The sequence below is a fragment of the Doryrhamphus excisus genome, linkage group LG3 (genome assembly GCF_037039965.1).
Source record: "Doryrhamphus excisus strain RoL-2023G ecotype Guam linkage group LG3, RoL_Dexc_Guam_v1.1, whole genome shotgun sequence".
Lineage (NCBI taxonomy): Eukaryota > Metazoa > Chordata > Actinopteri > Syngnathiformes > Syngnathidae > Doryrhamphus > Doryrhamphus excisus.
Window position 1 is genome coordinate 6,181,995 of NC_136359.1, and position 26,019 is coordinate 6,208,013.

The 26,019-nt window shown below is 42.5% G+C and overlaps 2 protein-coding genes across 3 annotated transcripts in view; one reads left to right on the forward strand and one right to left on the reverse strand.

The window, feature by feature from the left end:
• scarb2a (scavenger receptor class B, member 2a) overlaps window positions 1-8,813 on the forward strand; it is a 36,243-nt gene extending 27,430 nt beyond the window's left edge. For both annotated transcript variants that reach the window (XM_078789529.1, XM_058070557.2), the window contains 12 exons: window positions 364-521; window positions 612-759; window positions 914-1,108; window positions 2,560-2,651; window positions 3,054-3,173; window positions 3,363-3,541; window positions 4,887-5,005; window positions 5,091-5,164; window positions 5,236-5,287; window positions 5,381-5,533; window positions 6,638-6,685; window positions 7,735-8,813. In XM_078789529.1, the coding sequence (XP_078645655.1) occupies window positions 364-521; window positions 612-759; window positions 914-1,108; window positions 2,560-2,651; window positions 3,054-3,173; window positions 3,363-3,541; window positions 4,887-5,005; window positions 5,091-5,164; window positions 5,236-5,287; window positions 5,381-5,533; window positions 6,638-6,685; window positions 7,735-7,866 (1,470 nt within the window). In that variant the 3' untranslated portion in view covers window positions 7,867-8,813. The remainder of the gene's footprint in view (window positions 1-363; window positions 522-611; window positions 760-913; window positions 1,109-2,559; window positions 2,652-3,053; window positions 3,174-3,362; window positions 3,542-4,886; window positions 5,006-5,090; window positions 5,165-5,235; window positions 5,288-5,380; window positions 5,534-6,637; window positions 6,686-7,734) is intronic.
• A 5,687-nt stretch (window positions 8,814-14,500) lies between these two features.
• On the reverse strand, window positions 14,501-25,983 carry ppef2a (protein phosphatase with EF-hand domain 2a). The gene is made up of 14 exons (XM_078789530.1): window positions 25,856-25,983; window positions 25,726-25,780; window positions 25,483-25,658; window positions 25,160-25,274; window positions 23,129-23,175; window positions 22,836-23,002; window positions 22,709-22,745; window positions 21,616-21,765; window positions 21,203-21,535; window positions 18,079-18,407; window positions 17,880-17,986; window positions 16,285-16,451; window positions 16,122-16,209; window positions 14,501-15,294 (listed from the first exon to the last, which is right to left on the reverse strand). Exons 1-14 carry the CDS (start codon window positions 25,928-25,930, stop codon window positions 15,041-15,043), a joined length of 2,100 nt encoding a protein of 699 aa, XP_078645656.1. The 5' UTR covers window positions 25,931-25,983; the 3' UTR covers window positions 14,501-15,040.
• Window positions 25,984-26,019: the final 36 nt, after the last annotated feature.

Below are 26,019 nucleotides of genomic sequence, written 5' to 3' on the forward strand. Positions count from 1 at the left end.
TATTTCTTAACTTGAATTTCTGCAAAGTAGAATACTCTTATCAAAGTCGGGTCTGAAACCAATTAACCGTGATAAACAAGGGTCCAATATGACTGTGTGGATGAGTCCACAGCTTAATGCTTTAGTCACATAAGAACTGTCAGTCCAGTTTTCAGGACTAAACTTTTTGCAGCTGCTGTGCTCGTGTGGACATTGTTGAACTTGAATGCACCACTGTAATCCCGCATGAACACCGTGTCTTGTCCGGGCTTGTTGAGGTCGGCACCGCACAGCTTCCATCTTGCAGCCAGCGTGCACTCAGATGAGCATTAGTGTCAGTTACCTGCTGTACCCGTTATTAAGAAACTCTTCTCTTGTTGACAGGAAATCACTCTGACCGAGAAGAGCCAGATGTTTGAGTCGTGGAAGAATCCTCCTCCGCCTGTTTACATGGAGTACTACTTCTTCAATGTGACCAACCCTGAAGTGTTCTTAGCAGGCGGCAAGGCAGCCGTCCAGCAGATCGGACCCTACACCTACAGGTGATTTAACATCACAGCCAGTACGTGGTTGCGGTGTTATCATCCCGTCGAATTTGGAGTCGCCAAACCCTGCCACCTTTTCCACTCTAGAGAGTACCGGCCGAGGGAAAACGTCACTTTCCTGGAGAACGGCACCAAGGTCTACGCTCTGAACCCCAAAACCTTTGTCTTCGTGCGGGAGAAGTCCATCGGAGACCCCGAGGTGGACATCCTCAGGACCATCAACATCCCGTTAGTGGTAAGCTGTACTGGAGAATTCCTGCTCGTCGTCATTCTTTCTGGATGCGATTGTTCTCTTATTGTGACACTTGGATATTAGTCAGGCCGAGACAAACAAATGACGAATACGCCAAAACCCGTCTCCTCCCTGGTCACCTTCCTCCCTCCCCCAGGTGGTGATGAACGAGCTGAACTCCTACTCCTTCTTCCTTCGCACCATCATCTCCATGTACATCAAAAGTCTGGGCGTGGAGCTGTTCACCACGCGCACCGTGCACGAGTACCTGTGGGGCTTCAAGGACCCCATCCTCGCCAAGATCCACTCCCTTCGGCCGGAGGTGGATGAGTACTTTGGGCTGATGTGGAAGGTAAGGTGGATGTTGCGAGTAAAGCTTTTAAGAGTTCCGATCTTGCGAAACAGGCAGCGTCACGTAGGAGAAGTGAGATTGGCCACACGCTAATGGAAAAACCTTAAGTCTTCCTGTTTATCTGCAGAGCAGCGTCTGCAACTATGTGGCGAGGCAATCGGCCTTGTCATCTTCCAATAATGTACACCGTATCTCGATGACTCAGTCGGGGAGTTGACACGCTCTGCAGCTGAGCATCCAGGTTGCTAATGCTAAACCCGGACGACTGTCACACCGACTCTGAAGCCGGATTATTCCTCAGGTGCATCAACACAGAAAGAGGGGATGATGTCAACCTGGCTGCTATCCAGCTTCTTAGGTCGTATCAGCGCCGTGACGGAGGAACACCTCCACATTTGCCCTGATTTTCACTTCCTGGTGGTGCGTCCATCCCAATAGTGTACTGTACATGCTCCCATCCAGTTAACTGCCCCTTCTTCTATAGTCCTGGGTGTGTGGTCTCAAAATCATATACCTGTGAAGAGCTTTTATAAGTTCAGGGTTACAAAACACTGCCATGTCTACCTGTGGCTGTAGACAACCTCCTTGTGTGTTTTTTTAATGAATTCCATATATGGTCTTGAGTGGTGAAAATACCAAAATGTTGGTATGTTCATGTTATAACATTATTCTTTATCAGCACTTTTAACCTTGACTGAGTAGTTGGCTCTGTCACTGCTGTCTTTGCAATACAGTCGTCCTTGTTTATTGCAGTTAATTGGTTCTAGGCCCGAATTAATTTCTGTATGATTCAATATTAATAAATGTAATATTTTTGTAGGTAGAGCATTAAAAAAACTACTTATGACTTTCTAAATATATACATGAAACAAATAACACCACTATAATCACTTTTACACTCCTATTATTTGTTGTGTACATCACATTACGCAGCCTACGGGATCGCTTCAGGGACATAACAGACAGCTGCCGCTCGCATAGCAAGCAAGCGATCTAGATAGTTAGCCTCTAGTGTTACAAACGGAGGCCAAAAAAACTAACCACTTCCACACTGAATGAGAGGAGAACCTGCCTCCCTAGTCTCCATGCAGTGTGAATGGTAATGTAACTATGAGGTTTTACATCTGTATGTTCTAACTGTAACTTTTTTCCAACTGCATCCTCTTTGTAGCTAATAATTCACGGTATTTGACATTGGCACCAAAGAGCTACAGACATGCAGCATGTCTTCCCCCAACATCCAATTATTAGTGTTATTTGTGCCCCGTTAGCTACCGCTGGCATATTGCGCACCGAGCGGTCATGTCAGCAAACACAAAGCAGCGTTTCTTTGCCGGTCTCCATGCTCATTAAGTGGACAGACGCAAGGCTTTTCTGATTCATTGCCTCCCGAGCATGTGTCTGTCACAGCGCCTTTGTCTCAACCCCCTCTACCGTCTCGCTTTTTGCAGAAAAACGGAACCCATGAAGGGGAGTTTGTGTTCAACACCGGCGAGCAGGACTACTTGGAATACGGCAAGATCGACACGTGGAACGGCCTCCGGTAAGGCATGCCGTGTGGCTAAGAGGGTTTTTGTTTTTAAATATATACATTTTGACTTGGAGTAACCCCTTCTCGTCAGCACTTCCTCCCACGGGGGTGGTATTTACTCAGTTACACAACTTTAAAAAAGGTCCACAGGGGAAAGCCTTTGCACCCTGGATTTAAGTGGAACATGATTGCAAAATGATTGTTTGGCTATCCAATGCGACTTTGCACTTTGGATGCCGCTAGATTCCAGCGCCAGAGTGGCAGAAAGCACCAATAATGCAGAAACTTGTACTTTTTTAAATTGTTGCAACCAATCCAATGTAGATATGCTAATCTATTAGATGATAATGATTCAATGAGTGTTAACGTCAAGACACTCATTCTATTTGTCTTTTTGTGTTTGTGTGTTACTAGGGAGATGACGTTTTGGTCCTCCAACCAGAGCAACATGATCAACGGCACGGACGGCGCCGTCTTCCACCCTCTCATAAACAGGAACGAGTTGCTGTACATCTTCGCCGCCGATCTCTGCAGGTACACGTGTGTTTTTGCTTACAGTCAAATCATTGAGGCGAGTCAGGAACCAGAATGTCCAAGACGAAGGAATATGAATCACTCTTAAGGACTATTGCAGGAACTGATAAGGCCCACGTGGAGCCTGTTAGTATAGTCGGGGCACGCCTGTTCCTGGAGCCTTCCTCAATGATTTGTCCGCGCTTGCAGGTCCATCCATTTGGCCTACGTGAAGGACGTGGAGGTGAAGGGCATCCAAGCGTACCGCTTCGCGCCCCCCGAGGACGTGCTCATGAGCCCCGTGGACAACCCAGCTAACGAGGGCTTCTGCGTGCCAGCCGGAGAATGTCTCGGCACCGGCGTGCTGAAAGTCAGCGTTTGTCGGCAAGGTAGGAAACCACCACCCCCACCCCACTCTCCTGCCTCCGTCCGTCCACCCACCCTTCCACCACCCTGACCCCTTTAGCGCGGCCCCTGACCCACTTTGCCGTGACATGCTGCCATGCCAGCTCTCCTTTTCCCGCTTTAACTCATTGAATGATTAACTGTGTGTATGTGTGGGTGTGGGTGTGTGTCTGTGTGTTGCAATCGAGTGCTTTACTCTCTGAGTAGCGAATGATTGCTCTGATAAGGACCCCTAAAGCAACTGGCAGATACACTACGTTAACCTATGGACTCCACTGTTTACATTCCTTCAAGGATTGATTCCTTTTTTATGATCCGCTCGTGCTCGTGAGATTACTGTGACTCGGCTGTGACTCCCTGTGACCCGCAGCAGCGTATTGTATTTTTCAGCTACTCCAAGGAACCATCAAGTTTTTTGACATCTGTGTTAACAGATATCAATGCAAACTTAATCAATTATTCAACCTTTATTTATTCTCTCAAGGAGGGACAATTCCAGTCACGCCCGAATTACAAACAAATCCTTAAAACATTATAAATTCTAAATACAAACATATTCTCTTTCATTTAATTGCACTGTGGAGGGAAAAAACGTCATTCCGATGCTTTCTACGTCCATCATACATGCTGAATAGACAATGAAGACTCTTGAATCTAAAACAATGTCCCTGACAGTTTTAGCATACCCTACACATTTGAGTAACTTGGATATCCAAAAAATAAAAATGTATTAATAAATAACACAAAAATAATAATAATAATGAAAATGTTTTTAATAATGAAATGTGTGTTTGTGTAAATATAAGCAAATGTAAAGATTATATGAAATTTTTAAAAAGTATGATATGGTGGGAAATAAAAATGTTTCTATATTAATCTACATTTTTACATCTAAAAAAACAAGCTAATAATTTTAATCATGTTATTTATAAACAAATGGTACAATAATAGATTCTTATTAAACATAGAATTACAAATAATTAAAACATTGAATAGAAATAGCATTTTGAATAATTATTTGTATAATAATAAAATGAAATAGGAAACGCAATGTTTGAATAAGATTTATCTCTTATAATATAGAAACACTCCCCAGACACAAAATACAGTATGCATCATACAGTTTAAAGGTAATGGTATGTCCAAAAATGAGTTGGGTAAATATAAAATGATGCATTGATCGACAACCCCACAATCACCGAGAAAACATTCTCTCACTATCTGCAGCTGTAAATCCATTTCATCTTAACACAAACATGGCCTTTATCTGCTACCAAGCCTTGTTGAGGCTATGAGCGGTCATTGACTCCTTGTTGCCTCCCTCTTTAGGGGCTCCCATCGTGGTGTCCTTCCCGCACTTCTACCAGGCCGATCCCAAATACATCAACGCCATTGAAGGCCTCAATCCCAACAAGGAAGAACACGAGACCTACCTGGACCTGCAGCCGGTAAGGCCCAGACCATTCTGACTAAGGATTGTTGTTGTCAAGTGTTTTGTTTTGTTTTTTAAATCGAATGAATGTCCGTGTCTAGACCACTGGCGTTCCCATTCGTGCCTGCAAGCGAGCTCAGCTCAACGTCATTGTGAAGAGAGTGGTGGGCTTCCCGTAAGTTTGACTCTGCTGACTTCTCATCTAAGACCAAATCCTCTGTAACCCCGTCTCTTGCCGTGTCACAGTGAAACCAAGATGATCAATGAGACCATTTTCCCCATCATGTATGTGAACGAGGTGAGGAAAAATGGCCGCCGATGTAGTGTCATGTAACGTGTCCTTGCGAGCCCGAGCGCATGAGGTGCAATAACGCGTCTCTCCGTCGCACAGACGGCCACGGTGGACGACGACTCAGCGGCTCAGATGAGAACGCTGCTCTTAATTGTCACCCTGGTGTCCAACTTCCCCTTGCTCATCGTGGGCTTGGGCATCATCCTGCTACTCGTGCTGGTCGTCCTCTTCTGCCGAAACCGCCAGAAGAAGGTAGGTCTCTGGCTGCTAACCTGGGGCTTATATGTAGCAGCGACAATGATGATGCTAATAATAATAATAATAGTAATATGGTAGAGATATGAAACAAAGGTTTTACTGCATGAAAGCTAACACCCTGCATGGACTCTATCCTGCCCAGCAAAACCAGCATGAGCCGTTTTCTGTGTGTGTTTATGGGGAGATTTGCTGAGCATTTTCCAACGGCTGTTGCATCCTTTTGTCAATTGTATTTTTGTTAGTAAGATATCATCACAACACACTTGAAGTTGTGCAAGCCTCTTGGCGATACTTACTGAGATTTAGTAGAGTTTAATTAGCATACTAATGAAGCATCGTGAACTCTGGACCCCAGTGGAACCTTGGTTAGCGTCACTAATTTGCTCCGCAAGGTCCCACATGGAAAGAAAGTTGCAAGTGCCAGCATTTTGACAAAAAAAATATTAAAAAGTGATTATTAAATTAACAAAGAACACAGACTCACGCAGTGTATTAAGAAACGCTAACCGTAGAATGCAAAATTGGACTTTAACCAAAAAACGGGGGATGCTAACCAAGGTTCCAATTGTAGGTACGTCAACAATAACAAAAAGCTTTATCTGTAGGTCGGGGTGGAACGGTGTATTTACTATTCATGCCATACTGGCTCGCCATAGTACCAGGCTTTGTTTTGTGGCCGTTTACACAAAAGCTAAGTAGTTTTAGTTACTCACTCCACTTACCTAATTCCCAGCAAGACAAAAATGGCCTCCTTTCAAGAACTTTCTCATATAAGGGATAGTTTTGGTTTGTTTTTTTAGAGAACACATACAGCATGTGCATGCTATTAGCCTAGCATAGTGTTTTGACCACATAGCTCGTCTTTTGTCCTTGTTTGGAAGCTAAGCATGCTAAGCTAACCCTATAGCTCCACACACACACGATATGTTGTCTAAATTTCTGCAAAGGAAACATTTCTCCAAATGCTAGGACGACATGTGTTAGCTTAGCATTGTGGAAAAATGTTGAAAGATGCTTATTTGCCATGTGAAGCATTGTATTAACCCTGTTGTTCAATTTTCTGTAACCCCCCCCCCTTTTTTTCCTTTTCTGTTTTAGAATGAAGTTAAACGTATTGATTTTCATGAGGCTTTTCATTCTTTTGCTGTAAGTCTTCATTCATTTTTGCCACCTTGTTTGCTGTTCTCCTGTTTTCTATTCCGTTTGTTAGACCTCAAGTACTGCGTGGTTTATATTTGGCTCTTAATTCTTCTTTCATTTTGGCTAAATGCGTTACTGGTACGTTGTAGTGATCTACATTTACCTTAGTTCCTCAAATAGTGGCTGCCACTATCAGAGGCTCCCACCAGGGGTGTCCAACTTATTTCCGAAAGTCTCCAGGGAGATTTTTGTTCCGTGTCATATGAAATGTGTCATATTATTTCTTGTATTTTAACGTCATTTAACAACACAAGTAATGTTGTAATTTCATTTTTTAGCAGTGTACTCACACTCAAGACTTTTAACACCCTGGTGTTATTTATCAGAATCACAATCACAATTGCCATTTTATTGCATACAACAAAATTTGAGTGCCACTCCAGGGTGCATTTTGTAGAAAGTAAAAATTAAAAATTAAGAAAAAAAATACAAATAAAATACGGCATAAGAATATGAATGTAAAAAGTGGCAGGTGATGTTCAGAATAAATGTAAATATATATATGTACATATAATGTACATCAAAAAACAATTACCTACACAGTAAACAAAATGTAGAATTGCAGTAAACAAAAGGTAGTATTGCACATATTGTACCTGAATTTCACTTGAATGAATAAATGTATTTCACATAAGTCCCGTATTGCAAATTTTGCAGCTTATTGTACATAACGTGTGTACACGTGTGTTTTAATAGTGCAATATTGTTCATTTATTATTGTTCATTGCAGTGATGGCTTTGGGAAAGAAGCAAAGATTTCAATAAAACTTGTAAATGTGCGCTGATTTTAAAGGTAACATATAAGGTTAAATTTTAAGTGTGGAATATTAGAGTAGTGTACTAGGAAAAGGAAAGGAAATACGGCATTAAGTTTAAATATTCCAAAAAGTCATTTTCAACATCCGTGTGTGATCTTTCACCGCATGTCTCCTCTCCCTTGCCGTCATATTTGTGCTAACACGTTTTTTTCCCCCCCTCCGGACTCGTTGATGCAGACGGCCAAAGACGAAACAGCCTACACGCAGGTCAGCGACAAAACCGATGAGTCGCCGGACGCGCCGGCCAGCCAGCCCATGAGGAACGGCTCTTACATCGCCATGTCTCCAGTGGAGGCCCAGAAGTGTTGATACAGGATGCTCGCCAACAAGCCTGGAGCTCAGGACGGGGGGGCTTGAGGGAGCAGTGCACAGTGGGGGGTGGGGGGGTGTCCGCAGTGGGCTTTTTTTTCCACTATTTCAAGGGGATGGGGATGTAAATTGATCAACAACAAAAGATGGTGCTCTTCTCCCTGAGCCCTCTTAGGATTGTCTATTGCACCCCCACCACCGCTTTTCCTCTCTTGGTTGACTCCAAATATGAAGGACTCGACCAGGACAAGCCCCCCCCCCACCCCTCCTCTAAAAGGTAGCATAGGTGTCCCCATTCCACACGGATGCATTATTTTGTCGAGAAGAAACCACCTGGCATATCTTTTCTAACATGATTGAGCCAAACTTATTTAAGGTTGGTTTGCCTTTTCAAACCCCCCCCTCCCCTGCACACACACACACACACATTAGCTGGTTGTGAAAGTGTGTGTGTGTTCCTTCAGATCCTTTCCCTCCCCCCCAACACTGGACACATTTCAGAGTCTTTGGCTTAGCTAGCTGTGAAATCCATTTTGTTGTTGTTGTGGTTTCCACCTGTAGCTCCATGCACCTTTTTACACAGGACAAAAAAACACCCAAGAGAACTTAGAAGGGGAGACCTGCTTTCTGCCTTACCATGATGATGATGATTATGATTATGATGATGGTTGTGGTGGTGGTGGTGATACCTCTCTTAAACACTAACGTCGCTTGTCGCACGTCAACACTGTTACTTAAGCACAATATCGGACAAAAAGCGGTCCTCAGTCCAAGCTACCAGGTCTTCTTCTTTTTCTACCTTGGGTGAGTCAAAGATGCTGCCAAGTGCCGTGAGCATCCCAAAAACAAGACAACCCGACGTTACTGTGCACGCGTTGGGGTTTTTTGATGGGGTTTTTTGCGCAAATGCAGCACTTGAATCACTTTTTGTCTTACGTCATCACTTTCGTAAAAAAAGAAAAAAAAATCCCCCTCCATACTTTTTGCCTGGAAAATGTGCCGTGTATTTGTTGTCCTCATTTCAAGTTGTGGTCCACGCGTTTGAAAACATTTCACCCCCTCAGTGTCTTCTTTTTGATATTTTTGTGTGTTTGTTGTTGCTGCTATTGTGGCCATTGCCTGTGGATGGGTCGTCTGTTGGAATGACCTAACGTTGCCATTTGATGGAAACTACACCACCTTTTTTTCTTTTGGTGTCGCTGGGATTTTCCTCAATGAGCTGAAAGAAAAGAAAAAAAGAATAGTGCCACAAGTCAGTTTTGGGTCAACAACCGACACCGTGGTGATCAGATGAGTTCACTAAGGGCCTTTTTTGCACACATTCACTGTTCCAAGTCTTGAACCCCAAGCCACGTTTCCACCAGTAGCGGTTCTGTTCAGGTTAAATAACATTTGCTTCGTACCACAGACGTGCCATCCTTAAATTGTCACCGAATGATAATGTCAAGCTTCACCTGGCAACGCAAGCACGGTATGGGTGGAATTGGTCACATTATCTGTAAACGCATGACAAAAAATAGCACAGATTCCTCTATACATTGTAATCCACAATATTTTTAATGGCTCTTTTTTGCTTCTGTGATACAGTTGTTACACAGGAGGGACAATTCTGTCGACCAGTTAATAGACAACAGATTGTTTAGCTCCACCCCAACGGTGAGCACTCGTTCTCTGACTAGCCATCCCGCCACAGTTGGTGTCAGAAGTGGGATGGCTAGAAACATCAAAAAACTGAACCAAACATCCACTTTGTACTGTATATCCACCAAGCAGTTGGTGGCGTCGGATTGGTTCATTCTGATCAAATCGTCTGTAAACAAGGGACACAAATGCTGCAAATTTGTCTTATGACATTTCCTGATATGTTAAAAAAAATCACTTTTTATCCAGAAAAGTTGGCAAAAAAGAACAACTCGCCCCAACAGATTTGTTTAATATAGCGCCAGAAAATGCGTACTTAACTCAACAGAACCGAAGCACCCGGTGGAAACTAGTGTTTTATGTCTCGTTTCCACCAAGCAGTCCCGTACAGTTGGCCGTGGTTCATGTCAGATTGTTGATTCTGTACGAAAAGTAATCTCGCCGCAAACCAAGATATCGTTAAATGACCATTTTCTATTCCTAATGTGTCCGTCGTTAGGGTTTGACAATGATGTGGAGCGAATCGTACCATAGCATCAGGCACCCGAACCTTTGCGGTTACCAAACTGAACCCAACCTTCTTGGTGGAAACGTGTTTTTGTTGTTTTTAACGAGCGCCTGTTCACACCTGAGCCATCACTCTCCCTGTTGTGGAGCCTGATCCCGCGTTTGCCCATTGGCTCGTGACCAAAGATGACCCTAGCTCCCTCTGCACTTCCGTGCCACAAACCGGACCCGCCTAGCCATTCCTTAAAAAAACGTGCCACCGTGAAAAGTATTTTGCTGCATGGATGCTTGCTTGTGTGTGTGTGTGTGTGTGCGTGTGTGTGCGTGCGTGCGTGGTATGTGCCTTCTTGACATCAAGGCTGAAAGAACACTGGCTAGTTTTAGCCTGTCGTATTTGCAAACACAGGAAAAATCTCAGTATTATGTAAGATTAAAAGCAATACAGACTTGTGAATTAAAAAAATGTTTTGTAAGGGGCCACACAATATTTATCTGTTATTTGTGTTCCTTGCCCTACCTGGGATTGTGATTTTTTTTTAAGTGTTTAGTGATATTTTGCTTGGCTCCAAGCTCATTTCAGTTTTTTTTTTAAAAAGAAAACAGAAAAAAAGACAGAATCTGGCGCTGCTGACAGTCGGACCTTGTCCCTGTGTTCGTGGATGGTTGGACATTTGTCTAGTGAGGATGCTAACTGGTATTTGTGGGCCACTTTGGTCCAGCTGGAGGGTTTTTGATAGCAAGGCTGACTTATCTTGATGTAACGCTAGCAAGATGGATGAAGCTCCTACTCCTTCAGGGACCAGCAGTTGTGCCATAATGTTCCCTCTGTTTAAAAAAACAAACAAACATGTATATTAGAGTTCTTTTTTTTGGGGGGGGGGGTCCTTTCACTTTTCATTTCAAGCAGCGGCGTCTGGCCAAAGCGCCCCCTGTGAGGTCACTAACAGATTTCAGATGTCGCTGGTTTTGTTTTGCTGCTGAGAATGACAATCTCCCCTTGTCATGTTAGGTGCAAAATGATTTCAAAGTAATACTCCTGTTTAGTTTTGATAATTTACACGGCACACCCGTTTCTACAGTGCTTTTGTAAACATTTCTAGTGTATTTGCAAGAAAATAAACATTGCCAAGTGCAAACCACTCTGCTCTTGTCATTTTTAAAGATAAATTTGTATACAGTAACGTGAACAAAATGGTGATGCATTTTATCGGCCCCCTAGGGGTTGTGGTCAAATTGGAAAACCTTCTTGGTCACTTCTTGCCAATAATACCACTTTTCCTTGAACAGAGATCACTATCATGAGGAAAACGCCCCTTTGTGAACAATTGCAAACATTGAGCCACTTTTTAACCCAAACAGGCTGCCATAATCAGTGGTATATAATTCTATATTATAAAACCAATGTACTACTAATATTGAGATGGGAATTATGGCTCTTTGAGGGGAGCCGGATCTTAGTGAGCCGTTCAAAAAACTGGCTCATTCAATTAAGTTTTAAGTCACCGTGCACCACATGGCGTGATGCTTCCCATCCTTCATGCTAATGAGCCGTTCAAAAGAACCGTTCGTTCGTGAACGTCACAAGACGAATTAATATAGTAGCAACTAGCTATGCAAGCTAATCATACGCACGCGGCCTCGCCACAGGACGTAACAAATAAATACTGATAAAATTTGCTTCGAATCACGATTGTTCACCACGTGTGTGTGCCATAAAACTACAACTTATAAGTTGAATCAAATGGGCCAAATCGACCCTAACGAGTTACTTTACTGCGGACGAAGGAGCAGGAGACAGGAGGTAACAGCGTTCCAGTTCTTACTAAGCATTGTGGGAAATGTAGTATGAGTGATGCATGCCTGTCCGTTGAGACGTAAACATGTGTTTGTGGCCCAAAGAGTTAGAAATGTTAGCAAATGGCAACAATATACGTTGTATTAACTACTAACATCAGTATTAACTACTAACACTAGTGTATTATATAGTATATTTTAACACTTTAGGACTTCCGCAATCGAGTGCTAGCCTTGATTGACCTGCTGTCAACCTGAGGGGGCGTGGCGTAATTCACGAGGTTGCTCACGAGTCCTTCACGTCAAATTTGGACCACGTGGCGTCTTTTTGTGGCCTCCTAGCATGAAATCTTTGCTGACAGAGGGACTCCACGTTGTTTCCTCTTCCCCCCCCCCCAATAAATTAAAGTGCAAGTCATTGACCTTTTAAGAGCACACACAGCCATGGTATTTCAGAATGTTCTCTCCGTGGCTCTGGTTGATTGTATTCATAGTACAGTGGAACCTCTGTTAGCATCATTCATTACTTCCAAAAGGTCCAACTATAACCGAAACAGACTTTAACCAAATCTGATTTTCCTATAAGAAATTCTATGAACCCAATTTATCCATTAAGCCAAACATTTTAACACAAAACACGTTTTTGATACTGATGTTGCATTGTGTCTTTGGCAACACGTCTTTGATGAAGTAACCTTAAATGTCCATTCCCCCTTTTATATGTCATTTATGTGCATTTCGAAGAGTTTTATGCATATAAAATCATAAAAATATGTTTTGTGGTAACATTTTTGAGTCAACCGCCGATTCCTAGCTATTCATAGCTTTTGTTAGCCAGGATGCTAGCAAAGACGAACGTTTTGTGATTTTCAAAAAATACACAGTTGGACTTATACAGTGTATTAATAACACAACAAGACGGCCCCCGTATTGTATGCTAAACAAGGTAAATTTGTGCCGTCATTTTTTTTTAATCTTAATCCAAAACAACGCTAACCAGGGCGGAGGCTAACCAAGGCGCCACTGCATTGTGTGTTTCTCTCGCAGGCTGTCCTATTTAAGAACTAACAATACCATCTGTCACTCTTCATGTGTCAGTTTGGACTCTTGGTTTTGGGTTTGTTGTGTTTCCTGTTTGCCGCTCTTATTTTGTTACTTGTGTTTCCTGTTAGCTTGAGTTAGCCTGAGTTTTTCTTACAAGTTTTTCTTTAAAACTGCAATTTGTGCAACGTGAGCTACTCAAGGGGCCGCGTTTCAACAACAAAAACCAAAGTGAAACAAACACGAGAACTTTCCAAAAAATAGTTGCATTATTTGTTCTGATTGTGTAATAGTGTGTGTGTGTGTGCATGTGTGTGTGTGTGTGGCATCCAAGGCTTTACCAGCAAGTCCAGTCAGCCTTGCAGATAACCTGGTCTCCTTCAATCCGCTTAAGAACTCTTAAAAACTGTTAAGACCACCTGCAAAGACAAAACAACAGACACCCCCTCCCCCACTGCCGCCTCCCACCACTAGACGACAACGGCTATTTTCTTTGTCACTATGCTGGGGTGGGGGTGGGGTCATGGAGAAGAAAAAGGGTCAATTTTGAGGTCGGATAAATTTTGGGTTTTGGGTTAGGATTAGGGTTTGTGCTCAGGTTATACCAGGGCTAGGATTAGGGTCCCCAACTTGGGTTAGGATTATTTTAGATGTTATGGCTCGGGTGGGGTCGTTTTAGGGGCAGGTTGGAGGTTTACTGCAATATGGTCATTTCTTAAATATATACTGGTACTTTTTAAAGTGGCTTACAGTACTTACTTGGATTTTTAATGATGTTTGGATTTTTAATGATGACTTCGGGATCACTCAAAGGTGTCCAAAGTGCGGCCCGCAGTTCTTTTTTTATTATGAAAATATAATTTAAGGAGAAAACTAAAAAAGAGAAACATCCATAAAAATGGTGAACTCAGAAATAATTCAACAAGAATAAAGTTAAAATATTAAGTGACAAAAGAGAAAGAAATCATTATTTATCGTAGTATTATGAGGGTAGATATTGAAAAAGTTTGGACACCCCATCTAGAATGTCAGTAAATGGGAAAGCCGCAGTGGTCATTCAATTCAATGGAATTGAATGGTTGTCTAGTGACAACCGGGCTTTTCCGCCCCCTGGTGGTGAGTTTGAGACACTGCTCGCTATAACTCAGTGGCGAACCTCGCTCTGCTGTACATACCCTATTTATGTATATATATAAAAAACAATGTATATCAAAGAGCACGAATGAAAAGGTCAATTTTTATTTAGATATTTTACGCGTTTTTTTCCTGTCAGTGTGGCGCATTAAGCAATTCAATCAAGGAAGGGGTCGAACTAGCAAACCTTGTATACATCATAAAGCAATACATTTCTTTTCTAATGGAAGGATGGCACTGACTTTATAACACCGCTTTTAAGGCACAAGTAAGACTTGGTGGCAGCTTCATATTTAGTGTCTATGTGCTCCTGTAACACAGACATTTTTAAAACAAAACAAACTAAACACTGAACATTTTCATTCATTTCCAAGGAAATAGAAGATGGGATTTACAGTACAGTTATATTGCTAATGTTTAATTCACATATAAGCATTCAGAAAGTGAATAAAACTAAAAAATGCTAGAGTGCATCAATTATCTTTTGTATGTTTTTTTTATATTAGGATGCTTGAGGTCAGTGGAAGGGAATCTTTTTATGTAATTAAAAAAATTAAGCTAAAAATGTATAAATGTATATATTTTCGTAAATTTGTAAAACAAATCAAATTTGAGGCAGGGATATCACATTTGTGAGTGAAATAGAATAATTGATAAATAAAAAAAAGAAAAATATTGTCATGTGGCGCTAACGATAAATATATTTTTTATGTAAAAGAAATAGGGGATAATTTTTGTCTCGTTTTCTCCTGTTAATTTGCTTGCCTCACAAGTTTTTTTTAAAGTTAGCTGGATTACGCAAAAACTTTTAAATCGATTCACTTGAAATTCAGCAGTGTGGTGCAGCCTGAGCCCAGGAAGAAGTGTTTCCATTTTGGTGAGGATCCGGCTAAAGCTGCGGATATAAGGAGGATTTTTTTGGTTGGCTAAATGAGGCAGTGTCCCACCACATCCAGCAGAGGGAGCTCCAGCTACAACACTGGAGAAGAACTGCTGGTCTGGATGTTCTACACCCAACCAGCTCAGCAGCACAAAAGCCGTTCATTTCTGCGTCTTTTCAAACGTTGGGGTCCTCATCCAGCGCGGTGAGGTCGGTGGCCGTGCCCATGAACATGCTGCGGCCCCGCTCCAGCCGACTCTTCTTATCGGTGAGGCGGAAGGCCTCCATGAATTCGTCGATGTCGATGCTGCCGTCGTGGTTGCTGTCGATGGTGACGGCCAGGTCGGAGATGGCCTCGTCCGTGATCTCCATCTTCAGGTAGACGCTCAGCAGCTTCCACGTCTGACGGAAGTCCTCCATGGTGATGAAGCCTGAAGCACATGGGTTAAAATGTGTTGAAAGTCTTTATCTGTATTTACTTTGGCTGTGCTGTAGCCACAATTTGTTTTCATAAAAAAAATGAAATACAAATAATATAATCATCATGCAGTATTGGCTATATGACTCAATTCAATATACTGTACACTGTGTATACTGCATATATTTAATTAGAGATCGAGTTGTGCCATAGCTTAACTTAACACATTGTTTTTTTTTGTTTTTTTACATTGTTTCTATTTATTTAATTTCTATTTAATACAAATTTGTTTAAAACACTTTTTTATTTGTTTTGTTGAAGTCTACAAATTAATTAATTTGTACAAAAATAGAATATGTTCTGTATTAAATTTATTCTCATTAAAAAAATAAAAATTATTTATAGAAAAAATATATTTTCCAATATTTGTAATGATTTTTTATGATTATTTGTATTTTTTATTATTTTATCTAGTGTATTTGTTCCTTAAAAATACATTTGTGTTATTTTTATATTTTAATAATTGTTTTTTTTTCAAGTCCACAAATTCATTAATTTGTACCAAAAAGGTCATTTTCCGCTAAAAACTGGTAGAAAAGGAAAAAGGTCGGGAGAAAAAAAGCAGGGGCGGGGAAAGTCCTGCTGGTGTGTCAGACAAGGCGAGTCGATCAGTGGGCTAATCCTATTGCTCTTAATTCCAGAGGACGTCACCTTCTGCTGCTGTGGAGGCCTCTGTGGCACGAACGAGCAGCTTAACGAGCGGAATGTGGTCACATGATGCCAACGACAAAGAGGACACGTGCGATGATAACCACAGAACCGGAAAGCCTTCACTTTTACCTGAGTTGTCCGTATCGACGATCCTGAAGATGGTCTCCAGGGTGGAAAGATGGCGGTAGAGCGTCTCCAGCAGACTCTGGTCAATGTGCTGCGGGGAGATGAGTCGCGAGAAAGGTCTAATAACGAGGAAAACACACGCTGCACTTGGCTAGCGCTCTCTTACGTCTGCGTCGGCTCCCTTGATGGCGAGCTCGTTGAACCACTCGTGGTAGTCGATGAGGCCGCCGGCCGTCTTACCGCCGACCAGCTGAGAGCTAAGCATCCTCCACGGAAGACCCAGACGCATCACACTCTCCACCGCAGCCGCCCAGTCGTTCAGGGAAACCAGACCTAGCATCCACGTGTACAAGTTGCTAGTTTAGCATCTGGTGGTTTCTCCTTTAAGGAAGCTAGGATTCAATCGTGGATGATTGTGATCTAAACAACCGTACTGGGCGCCACCCTGCTAACAGAACTCTGCTAGCATGTCAACATGCATTAACACGGTGATGACAGATGCTAGACCTTCAGAAACATTCATTCAGTGGTAGGGGGGAAGGTAGGTAGTGGCGGAGGTACGGGGTGGTCACTCTCACAGCCTCGCTCTCCGGCCACCCCTCTGGCCGGGGGACCATTCTGTAGTGCAGAACATGAGTTCAGCCTGACCACTGTTACCACTTGGACGCATTTCACTGCAGCACACAACTTTCCGTGGAAGAGCAGAAGAGAGTTCATTCATTCATTCATTCATTTTCTACCGCTTTTTTCCTCACGAGGGTCGCGGGGGTGCTGGAGCCTATCCCAGCTGTCTTGGGGCGAGAGGCGGGGTACACCCTGGACTGGTGGCCAGCCAATCACAGGGCACATATAGACAAACAACCATTCACACTCACATTCATACCTATGGACAATTTAACCTAGCCCTTGGAATGTGGGAGGAAACCGGAGTACCCGGAGAAAACCCACGCATGCACGGGGAGAACATGCAAACTCCACACAGAGATGGCCGAGGGTGGAATTGAACCCTGGTCTCCTAGCTGTGAGGTCTGCGTGCTAACCACTAGACCGCCGTGAGAGTTGCCACACATAAATATATATATATATATATATATAAAATAAATATAAATATAGTATTTAGAAACCCGCTATCACGGCTCAGGCTTTTTTACTTGTTAGAACCCTGCTAGCACCCTCAGATAGCTAGCAGCTAGCATGTGGCAGCTAACAATACACATAACGGGACAAACCTACTTGGACTACAAAGCCCTAAAAAAAACCTCCAAAAAAACACCAACAATGTTGGATCCTCGTTGGTACAAAAGTAGGCAGCGGCGGTGGCTCTCACAAAGTCTGCCATGATTAGCAAACAAGACGCGCTTCTGTTAGCGATGGAAGTAGCGTTAGATCTTAAATCAATGGGCCCAGGAAAGAAGTTTAAATAATATTAATAAGTATTGCATGTTCTCATGAATGTATCTGTTACTGCATGTATATAAAACCATATAGCAACCAATATGTGCTATATATACGTATATTGCTATATGCTAAGTAGCGCTTATTAGCACACCCTGCTAAATTCCTGTTTGTAAAGAATGAACTTGAACTCACCATTAATCATGAAACTCTAGAAGGATTATGACTCCCAGATCAAAATGCTCACATACTCAAATTCCATGGCAGCCTTCCGATGTCCTGAATGTACGACTCTGACTTGTCTTTTTAATGACCCCCCCGGAGTAATGAACCCCGATCCCCGGAGAGGATTTTGGCGAGACTCACCTTTGTTCTCACTGTCCCAACGTTTGAAGGCACAAATAAGATCCGACTTGTGGGAAAACAGCTGCTCCCGAAGGACTTTGAGGGCGGAGCGCTCAGTTTGGCCCACGCTAGCCCGCAACGGAACAACAAAACAAAAGCCTTTGAGCAACAAAAGCGGACTCAAGCTCAAAAAAAAGTGTGAAACTAATCTGTGATGTACCTTTGTCGCACGGTGAGCTCTCTGGTCATGCTGCTGGCCTGATATTGAACCACATAAGGCACCAGGTCGGGTCCCAGTTTCACGTAGGCCCCTCGGTTGCTTCCCACGTCGTAGTAATTGGAGGCGGAGAAGAGCGTGAGGACCTTGCGGTTGTGGCAGAACTCGTAACCGTCCTGCTTGCACTCGTGCGAGCGGATGATGAGCTGCAGGTTATGTTTGCTCAGGAAGTCCTCGGTGATGTCGGGACCCCAGTAGCAACCGCCGCCCCTCAGCTCGTTGGGGATGCAGCCGTCCTGCGGCATGGGGTCGCTCCAGAGCAGGTCCAGGATCTGGTAGAACAGAGGTGAGTTAAGGAGGTACAGTACAGAAGGAGTTCTTTGTAGGGCCCGTGTTCATGTGGAGTCTTCTCAAAGGAGGGTGACATCAGGGTTCCAAAGCAGGTCGTGGATCTGGTGACTTGTTAATTGTTCAAGAAGGAGCCCTATTATGGTTGCTCCACTGAACAGTTCCTCAGGGTGCCTTTGTAGGGCACATCCTGTTGTCCTTTTCATGTTTCACGTGCGGAATTACCGACTCTGCATTGGTCTGTTGTGAAGAAAGAGCTGAGGCGAAAGGCAAAGCTCTCAATTTACCTGTCAAGCTTTGTTCCTACTCTCAGCCAACAGCTTTAGGTGGTGACCGACAGGATAAGATCATGGCGGCCAAAACGAGTTTTCTCCAAACGGTGGCTGGGCTTTCCCTTAGAGACAGGGTGAGAAACAGGAGGAACCAGCTGATGTGGTTCTGGCATCTGGTCTGGTCTTCCCTGCTAACGCAGCCAGTAGCATTCATTCCATTGATGGCGGAAGGCTGCTGTGCCAATTAGAACCCTGCTAGCATGTCGACATGCATCAACACGGCGATGACAGAGGCTAGACCTTCAGAAACATTCATTCGGTGGTAGGGGGGAAAGTAGGTACGGGGTGGTCACTCTCAATGTCTCTCTCTCCAGAATGTGGACCATTGCCTGACCACTGTTACTGCTTGAACGCATTTCACTGCAGCACACAACTTTCCGTGGAAGAGCAGAAAAGAGTTGCCTATTTTGTGGCGGAAGAGCTGTCAGTGAAACCGCGTCTTGCATGAATTGCAAGCGGGTGCTTTTGACTTAAATTCTGCCGTGTGACTCCACACATAAATCTGTTTCATATGGAAATCTCTGCAGTTGAAACAGTGCGTGGGTCTGGTCGCCATGATGGGGAGCATAATCCAGAAACTATGCATTAAAAACTTGTCCACTGCTCAGCTATTAATTGCTCTAATACGTAAAAATACCAAAAGTACGAGGTGACCCCCATTGGCCATCTCGACAATTCAGGTATCAAATTATTGCCTGGATGCCTTCCAGGCCCCTCTATGGGGGACGTGTTAGGAGCTCAGCCAACCGGTAGGAAGACCCAAGATACGTTGGAGAGACACTAGCCACGTATACATGGACCCAAATATTCCAATTCCATTCGGGTTATTTGTTCAAACGGAACCAATGTAACCTTTGTATATGCCTCATTCCCAAAAAAAAGTGCCAATCCGAATGAACATATAATGGGATTCCCAGGGATGGAATATTCCTTTCCCCAATCCGATTGAGGTATCTTGTACCCGCTCAAACGGAAAGTTGTCAGACTGCGTTCTTCTTCGTGGTGTTTTTCTTCTTCTGTTGTTTATTGGCGGTTGGCAAGCAGCTTTCGTGTGCATTAGCGCCATCTGTGGAACAGAATCTAAAAAACTGATGTTGATGTTTACGTTTTACTGCGAATGCCCCATTGACTATTCTGTTGGATTATAGCGGCGCATGTAGACAAGATATTGGAATATTCCTTTCCATGTATACCATTGCTTTCGGAAAAGTCATTCGGAAAGATTCCATTGGGAAAGAGGAAAAACTCCTCATGAATGAATATATCGTGTTTTTCTTCTTCTGTTGTTTTTTTCTGTTGTATTGGCGGTTGGCAAGCAGCTTTCATGCGCATTAGCGCTTTCTGTGGAACAGAATCTAAACCCTTCTATACGCCATTCACAAGTCCACTTTTATTAAAAAAGAAAATACATATTTATATAAAACATGTGCCGAGCTTAATTATAAAATATTAGCAAGATTAAACTTTTTCTTTTCCTGTTCCCGGGTGCGTTCTTTCAGCGAATGCTGAGATATGACGTAACACGCAGATCCAGATGTTCTTCGATTTTAAAAAATGGAGGCCAGCAATCGGCACTGGACTGCTAAGCAAAGTTTGTTTTTGATACAAACTAAATTTCAAGACAAAGGAATAACTGTCAATACGGGGTATCACATGATGTTGATGTTTACGTTTTACTGCGAATGTTTTCGGAAAGGTCAAACAAAGATTCAATTCAGAAAGAGAAAAACTCGTCATGTAAACGTGGCTAATGTCTGGGCTTCCCTGCGAGCTGACTTTGGATAAGTGGAAAATGATGGATGTGTGGAATTCCTCAGGGCTCCATTCTTCGCCCTGTAATGTTGTCATTACACCATAAGGTTATGTTTGTCAGAACGCTATTTGGGCCTCATTGATGTGGCAAATGTTGCTGCCTTTTGTTGGTTCGATGGTTCCTGGATGTCATGATCCCGTACATGTCTGGGGCCATACCCAATCCCCGATAACTAGTTTATTATGGCTATTCATTGAGTGGTAGCCACAGCGTTACCGGGATCTTGCTAACCCATTCAGATAGTCACACAGTAAACCCTTAAAATGCACGTTGCCAGATCGTTGGTCTACGACTAGCGCTGCCCCTGACTGACCTCATGCTCTGGCGCATGTTTGAACAAGAAGCCGATCAGACGGGCGACTCTTACAGCTCGGACTTAAAGGTGATGACGGGAGTTGGTAAAGAAGATTGAGCTGAGGGATTAATGACGTGTGGATTAGCGCCTAGCATCTGAAGGGCCGCACAGGCAACCAGCGCTGATCTTGACGCTTGATTACTGACTCCTGGCTGCTATAGTGGACTGGGACCCGACCCAGAGGTCTGAGGTCAAGACACGGTTCCAAATGACGTCGCTATGACAGCTTGTGGCCAAGGATGAACAGGCAAAAACAAAGTCCCCCCCCCACACACTCACCTGCTTCCACTCTTCCTTGGCGTTGTCGCCAACGGCCACGTCAAAGGGCGCGTCCTCCCCTTTCTCCACTGGATTGATCCCCATGGTGAAAATAGTCGCTCGCTGCTGGCACAGTTTCAGCTCATCCTCCACGTTGGTCTTGAGCCGATCGGAGAAGTCCTGCAGGGAGCGGTTTAGGAAGCTGTCCCGACGGCCCAGAGGTTTAGGACACGTGAGGGAAGCCCGCCGGTGGGAGAGCTTGTGGGTGCCCCAATCGTCATCCATGTCCGAGTCGATGGATGTCACGGAAGAACTCTGGTTCTTCTTCTTTGGTGGCCTCAGTGCTGATACGTACTTCAAATAATACAAAATAAAAAAGCCGGGTTGGCTTGGCATATATTTTTAAAAATTCATTTCAAATATGAATTGCTCACATTGTGTCGGTCCACTTTAACCAGGACGCCGAGATCCGTGCTGTCAGAGATCCCACCGTGGAGGACCAAAACCTTCTGGTCTATCACCGTCGCTAATGGCAACCAGCTAAAGATCTTCTGGAGCAACTTCAGTATTCTTTTGCCGTGCATCTGCAAAGGAGGGACTTTAGTTTATCCTTCCATTGGTCCTTTTTATACATATACATTTCTTTGTAATATATCATTTCAATCTATATTTATTCTAAAACAAACAAAAAAAATTGCAATAAAATAATATTCATTCATTTTCTACTGCTTTTTCCTCACAAGGGTCGTGGGGGTGCTGGAGCCTATCCCAGCTGTCTTCGGGCGAGAGGCGGGGTACACCATGGACTGGTGGCCAGCCAATCACAGGGCACATAGAGACAAACAACCATTCACACTCACATTCATACCTATGGACAATTTGGAGTCGCCAATTAACCTAGCATGTTTTTGGAATGTGGGAGGAAACCGGAGTACCCGGAGAAAACCCACGCATGCACGGGGAGAACATGCAAACTCCACACAGATGGTGTGGTCGAGGGTGGAATTGAACCCTGGTCTCCTAGCTGTGAGGTCTCCACTAGACCTCTGTGCCGCCCAATAAAATAATAAAATAATAAAATAATAAAATAATAAAATAATAAAATAATAAAATAATAAAATAATAAAATAATAAAATAATAAAATAATAAAATAATAAAATAATAAAATAATAAAATAAAATGCTCTGCTCCTGAGTTTTTTAAATGGGAATTTTCCTGTCATCACCACCAAGTTTTCATTCTCGTTACTTCATTATCTCAAGGTTTGTATATGTTCTCATATTTTGACCCCCCCCCCCCCCCCCCCAAAAAAAAATCTGACATTTGCTTGTCCCAGTGTGTAACCTGCCTGGCACATCAGAGGGCACCAAAGTCAGACGGAATCTAAATTAAAGCGCTTAAATCTTCTTAGCAGCGAGTATGTGGCCTATATGGGTGTATGGGGAACGCCTGGACAGTATTTTTAATGTGTCGGACGCAAATAGAAGGGATAAAGTTTCTTTTGGTCTCGTTCAGCACGCACCTACCTTGTATTTATTCAACACTTCCTTCGTGAAGCCGTACCTGCAAGAGTCAGAGTCACAATGCAAGAAATGATTTCTTTAGCCAACAAACACAATTTGACAAGTGCCATTCCAGTTCCTTTGTTTGCACCTGAGGTTGATGATGTGGTCCTCGTGGTTGCCTCTGTTCAGATGGACCTCGGTTGGATAGACGAGCAGGAAAGCGAAGAGGATGAGGAGTATCTCGATGGAGTCTTTGCCTCGGTCCACAAAGTCTCCGTTAAACACGTAGGGTCTCTCCAAGGACGGCGTTCCGTTCTGCGAAGGAAAACGCTATTCAAGGCTAACTGTGTAAACTAAACACGGTTGTTTATTTACACCTCAGGGTGGACCTTTCATTTCCAACCTGTAAGGTGCCCTTGGTAGGTTTAGAAGAGCGCTAACCTTGTAGAAGACCAACAGCAGGTCTTCCAGCTGTCCATGCAAATCACCTGCAGATGCAGACACAGAAAACATCAAAGACAGCATGTAGTGACACTGCATTAGGGGCAGGTGTGGTAGTGCCCCGCCAAATTTGAGTAGTGATTCAGTGTTAGCCATGTACGATGGAGTCGTAGGGCCACATTAAAAGAAAAAAGATAATCCAGAGATTTCGGGAAGGTCGTAAATTTCAAGGGAAATTGATGAGAATTCACGTAATTGAGGAGCTAATCCATTTTTCGCTCAACTGTTCGGTTTTGCTGCCACGTTATCAATAAAAAAATGGACGCCTTTTTTTTACGAGATTAAATAAAAAAATGTATGACTGCATTCTTCAACTCTCAGACATGTACTGACATAAAATATAACTTTATTCTCATGATATTACAACTTTTAACTTTTGTTGTTAATTTATGACTTTGTTGTTGTAAACTTTTTTCTAAAAAAATGTAGGCTTTTTTTACGAGAATCAAGTCATACATTTACGACCTTATTCTCAAAATATCAGACACGTTATGACAAATATTACGACTTTGTTCTTGTAAATTATGACTTTATTCTCGTAATAGAACAACTTTTTCTCATGAATTTAGTACGACTTTTTTCTCAATTATTTATGACTTTATTCTCATAATATTGCGACTCATTAATTTATGACTTTTTTCCTAAGAAATATATGCCTTTTTTATGAGAATCAAGCCATAAATTTACAACTTTATTCAGAAAATTTCTGATGACTTTATTCTCATAATATTACAACTTTTTTCTTGCAAATTCATGACTTTATTGTCTGACTTTTTTGTTAATTTACAACTTTTTTCTCATGAATTTCCAACTTTATTCGTGAAATTTTATGACAGTACTTGTTAATTTATGACTTTTTTCTAAAAAAATTGAGGCTTTTTTTTCACGAGAATCAAGGGATACATTTACGACCTTATTCTCAAAATCTCAGACACGTTAAGACAAATATTATGACTGTATGACTTTATTCTCCTGATAGAACAACTTTTTCTCATGAATTTATGATGACTTTTTTCTCAATTATTTATGACTTTATTCTCATAATGTCTCAGTTTTATCTTGTAAATTTACGACTTTATTCTCTTAATATTACAACTTGTTTCTCGTTAATTTATTACTTTTTTCCTAAAAAAATATATGCCTTTTTTATAAGAATCAAGTCATAAATTTACAACTTTATTCAGAAAATCTCTGATGACTTTATTATCGTAATATTACAACTTTTTTCGCAAATTTCCGACTTTATTCTCTGACTTTTTTGTTAATTTACAACTTTTTTCTCATGAACTTTATTCATGAAATTTTATGACAGTTCTTGTTAATTTATGACTTTGTTGTAAACTTTTATTTGACTTTTTTCTATAAAAAAAAGTAGGTTTTTTTTTTACGACAATCAAGTCATACATTTACGACCTTATTCTCAAAATCTCAGACACGATATGACAAATATTACGACTTTGTTCTTGTAAATTTATGACTTTATTCTTGTAATAGAACAACTTTTTCTCGATTATTTATGACTTTTTTCTCATAATATCACGTCATCAAGTTTTATCTTGTACATTTAGAACTTTATTCTCTTAATATTGCGACTTGTTTCTCGTTAATTTATGACTTTTTTTCCTAAAAAATATATGCCTTTTTTATGAGAATCAAGTCATAAATTTACAACTTTATTCAGAAAATCTCTGATGACTTTAATCTCATATTACAATTTTTTTCTCGCAAATGTATGACTTTATTCTCTGAATATTACCACTTTTTCTCATAAATTTGCTACTTTACTTCTCATAAATGTACGACTTTATTCTCTTAATATTACGACTTCTTTCTCGTGAATTTACAACTTTTTTCCCCAAATTTCCATGACAAATTCTGCCTAGCAACAGGTGTCCTTGAGTAGATTTGGACTTTTGTAGTCCTACAGTATCAAAACACCCCCGCATGACTGCCAGGGAGAATGACAGCTACCACAAATGGTGATTTCTTTGCTGTGGCAGGTGGAGATGCGGCTGATGTTGGGCAACATGCGCAGCAGCTTCCACGTCTCCAGGAGGAGCTGCAGGACGTAGCGCGAGTGCAGCTGCTACAGGCGGAAAGAGAAAGGCGTCAGGAAAGGGATTTGCACTTTTACAAAAATACATTTTGAGCAAGATGGGATGATATTGATCCACGGTTGCCAGGTGTATGGGCTACAAAGTATGCCATGTAGTCAAAGAGAGCTCTATTTCCCTTTCCACTTTCTCATGCGCTCCTAATCATTATTACACCAAAAATAACCACTAAAGGCTTACTTTCTTGTTCCTGAACGCCTCCACCATGCTGACGGCCTGCTCCACAGTCAGGGGGAAGCACAGGTGAGGTCCCGAGTAGATCTCGGGCACCTCGATGTTCTTGTAGCAGAAGTAACGCTCCCATTCCGCGTCCCGACACACCTCGTTCTCTCTGAAGATGTGCGAGATCAAGTTTCCTGGAAGTACACATCAATAAAGTTAACTGTCCACAGTTGTCAACAAACTGTGCCGTGGAAAGCTCACGCTCATTGCTGGACGGGGTGAAGTTGTCCATGAGGTATCCCAGGAAGTTGTAAAGCTGCAAAAACAAATAACGCCGCCATTGTGTCTTTGTGGGTAACAGGATACCGCCTGCCCGCTGATGGCTTCTCACCTTGATCTGAGCCTGCTCGCCCGAGTATTCGATGGACTGGAAGATGTGCCAGGTGTACCTCCGCCTCATCTCCATGCGGGCTACGTACTGACGATACCACTGCTGGATCAGGATGGCCGCCCTTATGGCTGCAACAAAAGCACAGGGGTCGACTATTATTATTA

What these genes read in the sequence shown, in the direction of transcription:
- ppef2a (XM_078789530.1), bottom strand. Translation starts at nt 25,930, where the DNA reads ATGGAGATGAGGCGGAGGTACACCTGGCACATCTTCCAGTCCATCGAA. An exon ending in TGCTGTTGGTCTTCTACAAG is followed by an intron (nt 23,003 to 23,128) that starts GTTAGCGCTCTT and finishes TTTCCTTCGCAG; the next exon opens with AACGGAACGCCGTCCTTGGA. An exon ending in GACCACATCATCAACCTCAG is followed by an intron (nt 22,746 to 22,835) that starts GTGCAAACAAAG and finishes TGACTCTTGCAG; the next exon opens with GTACGGCTTCACGAAGGAAG.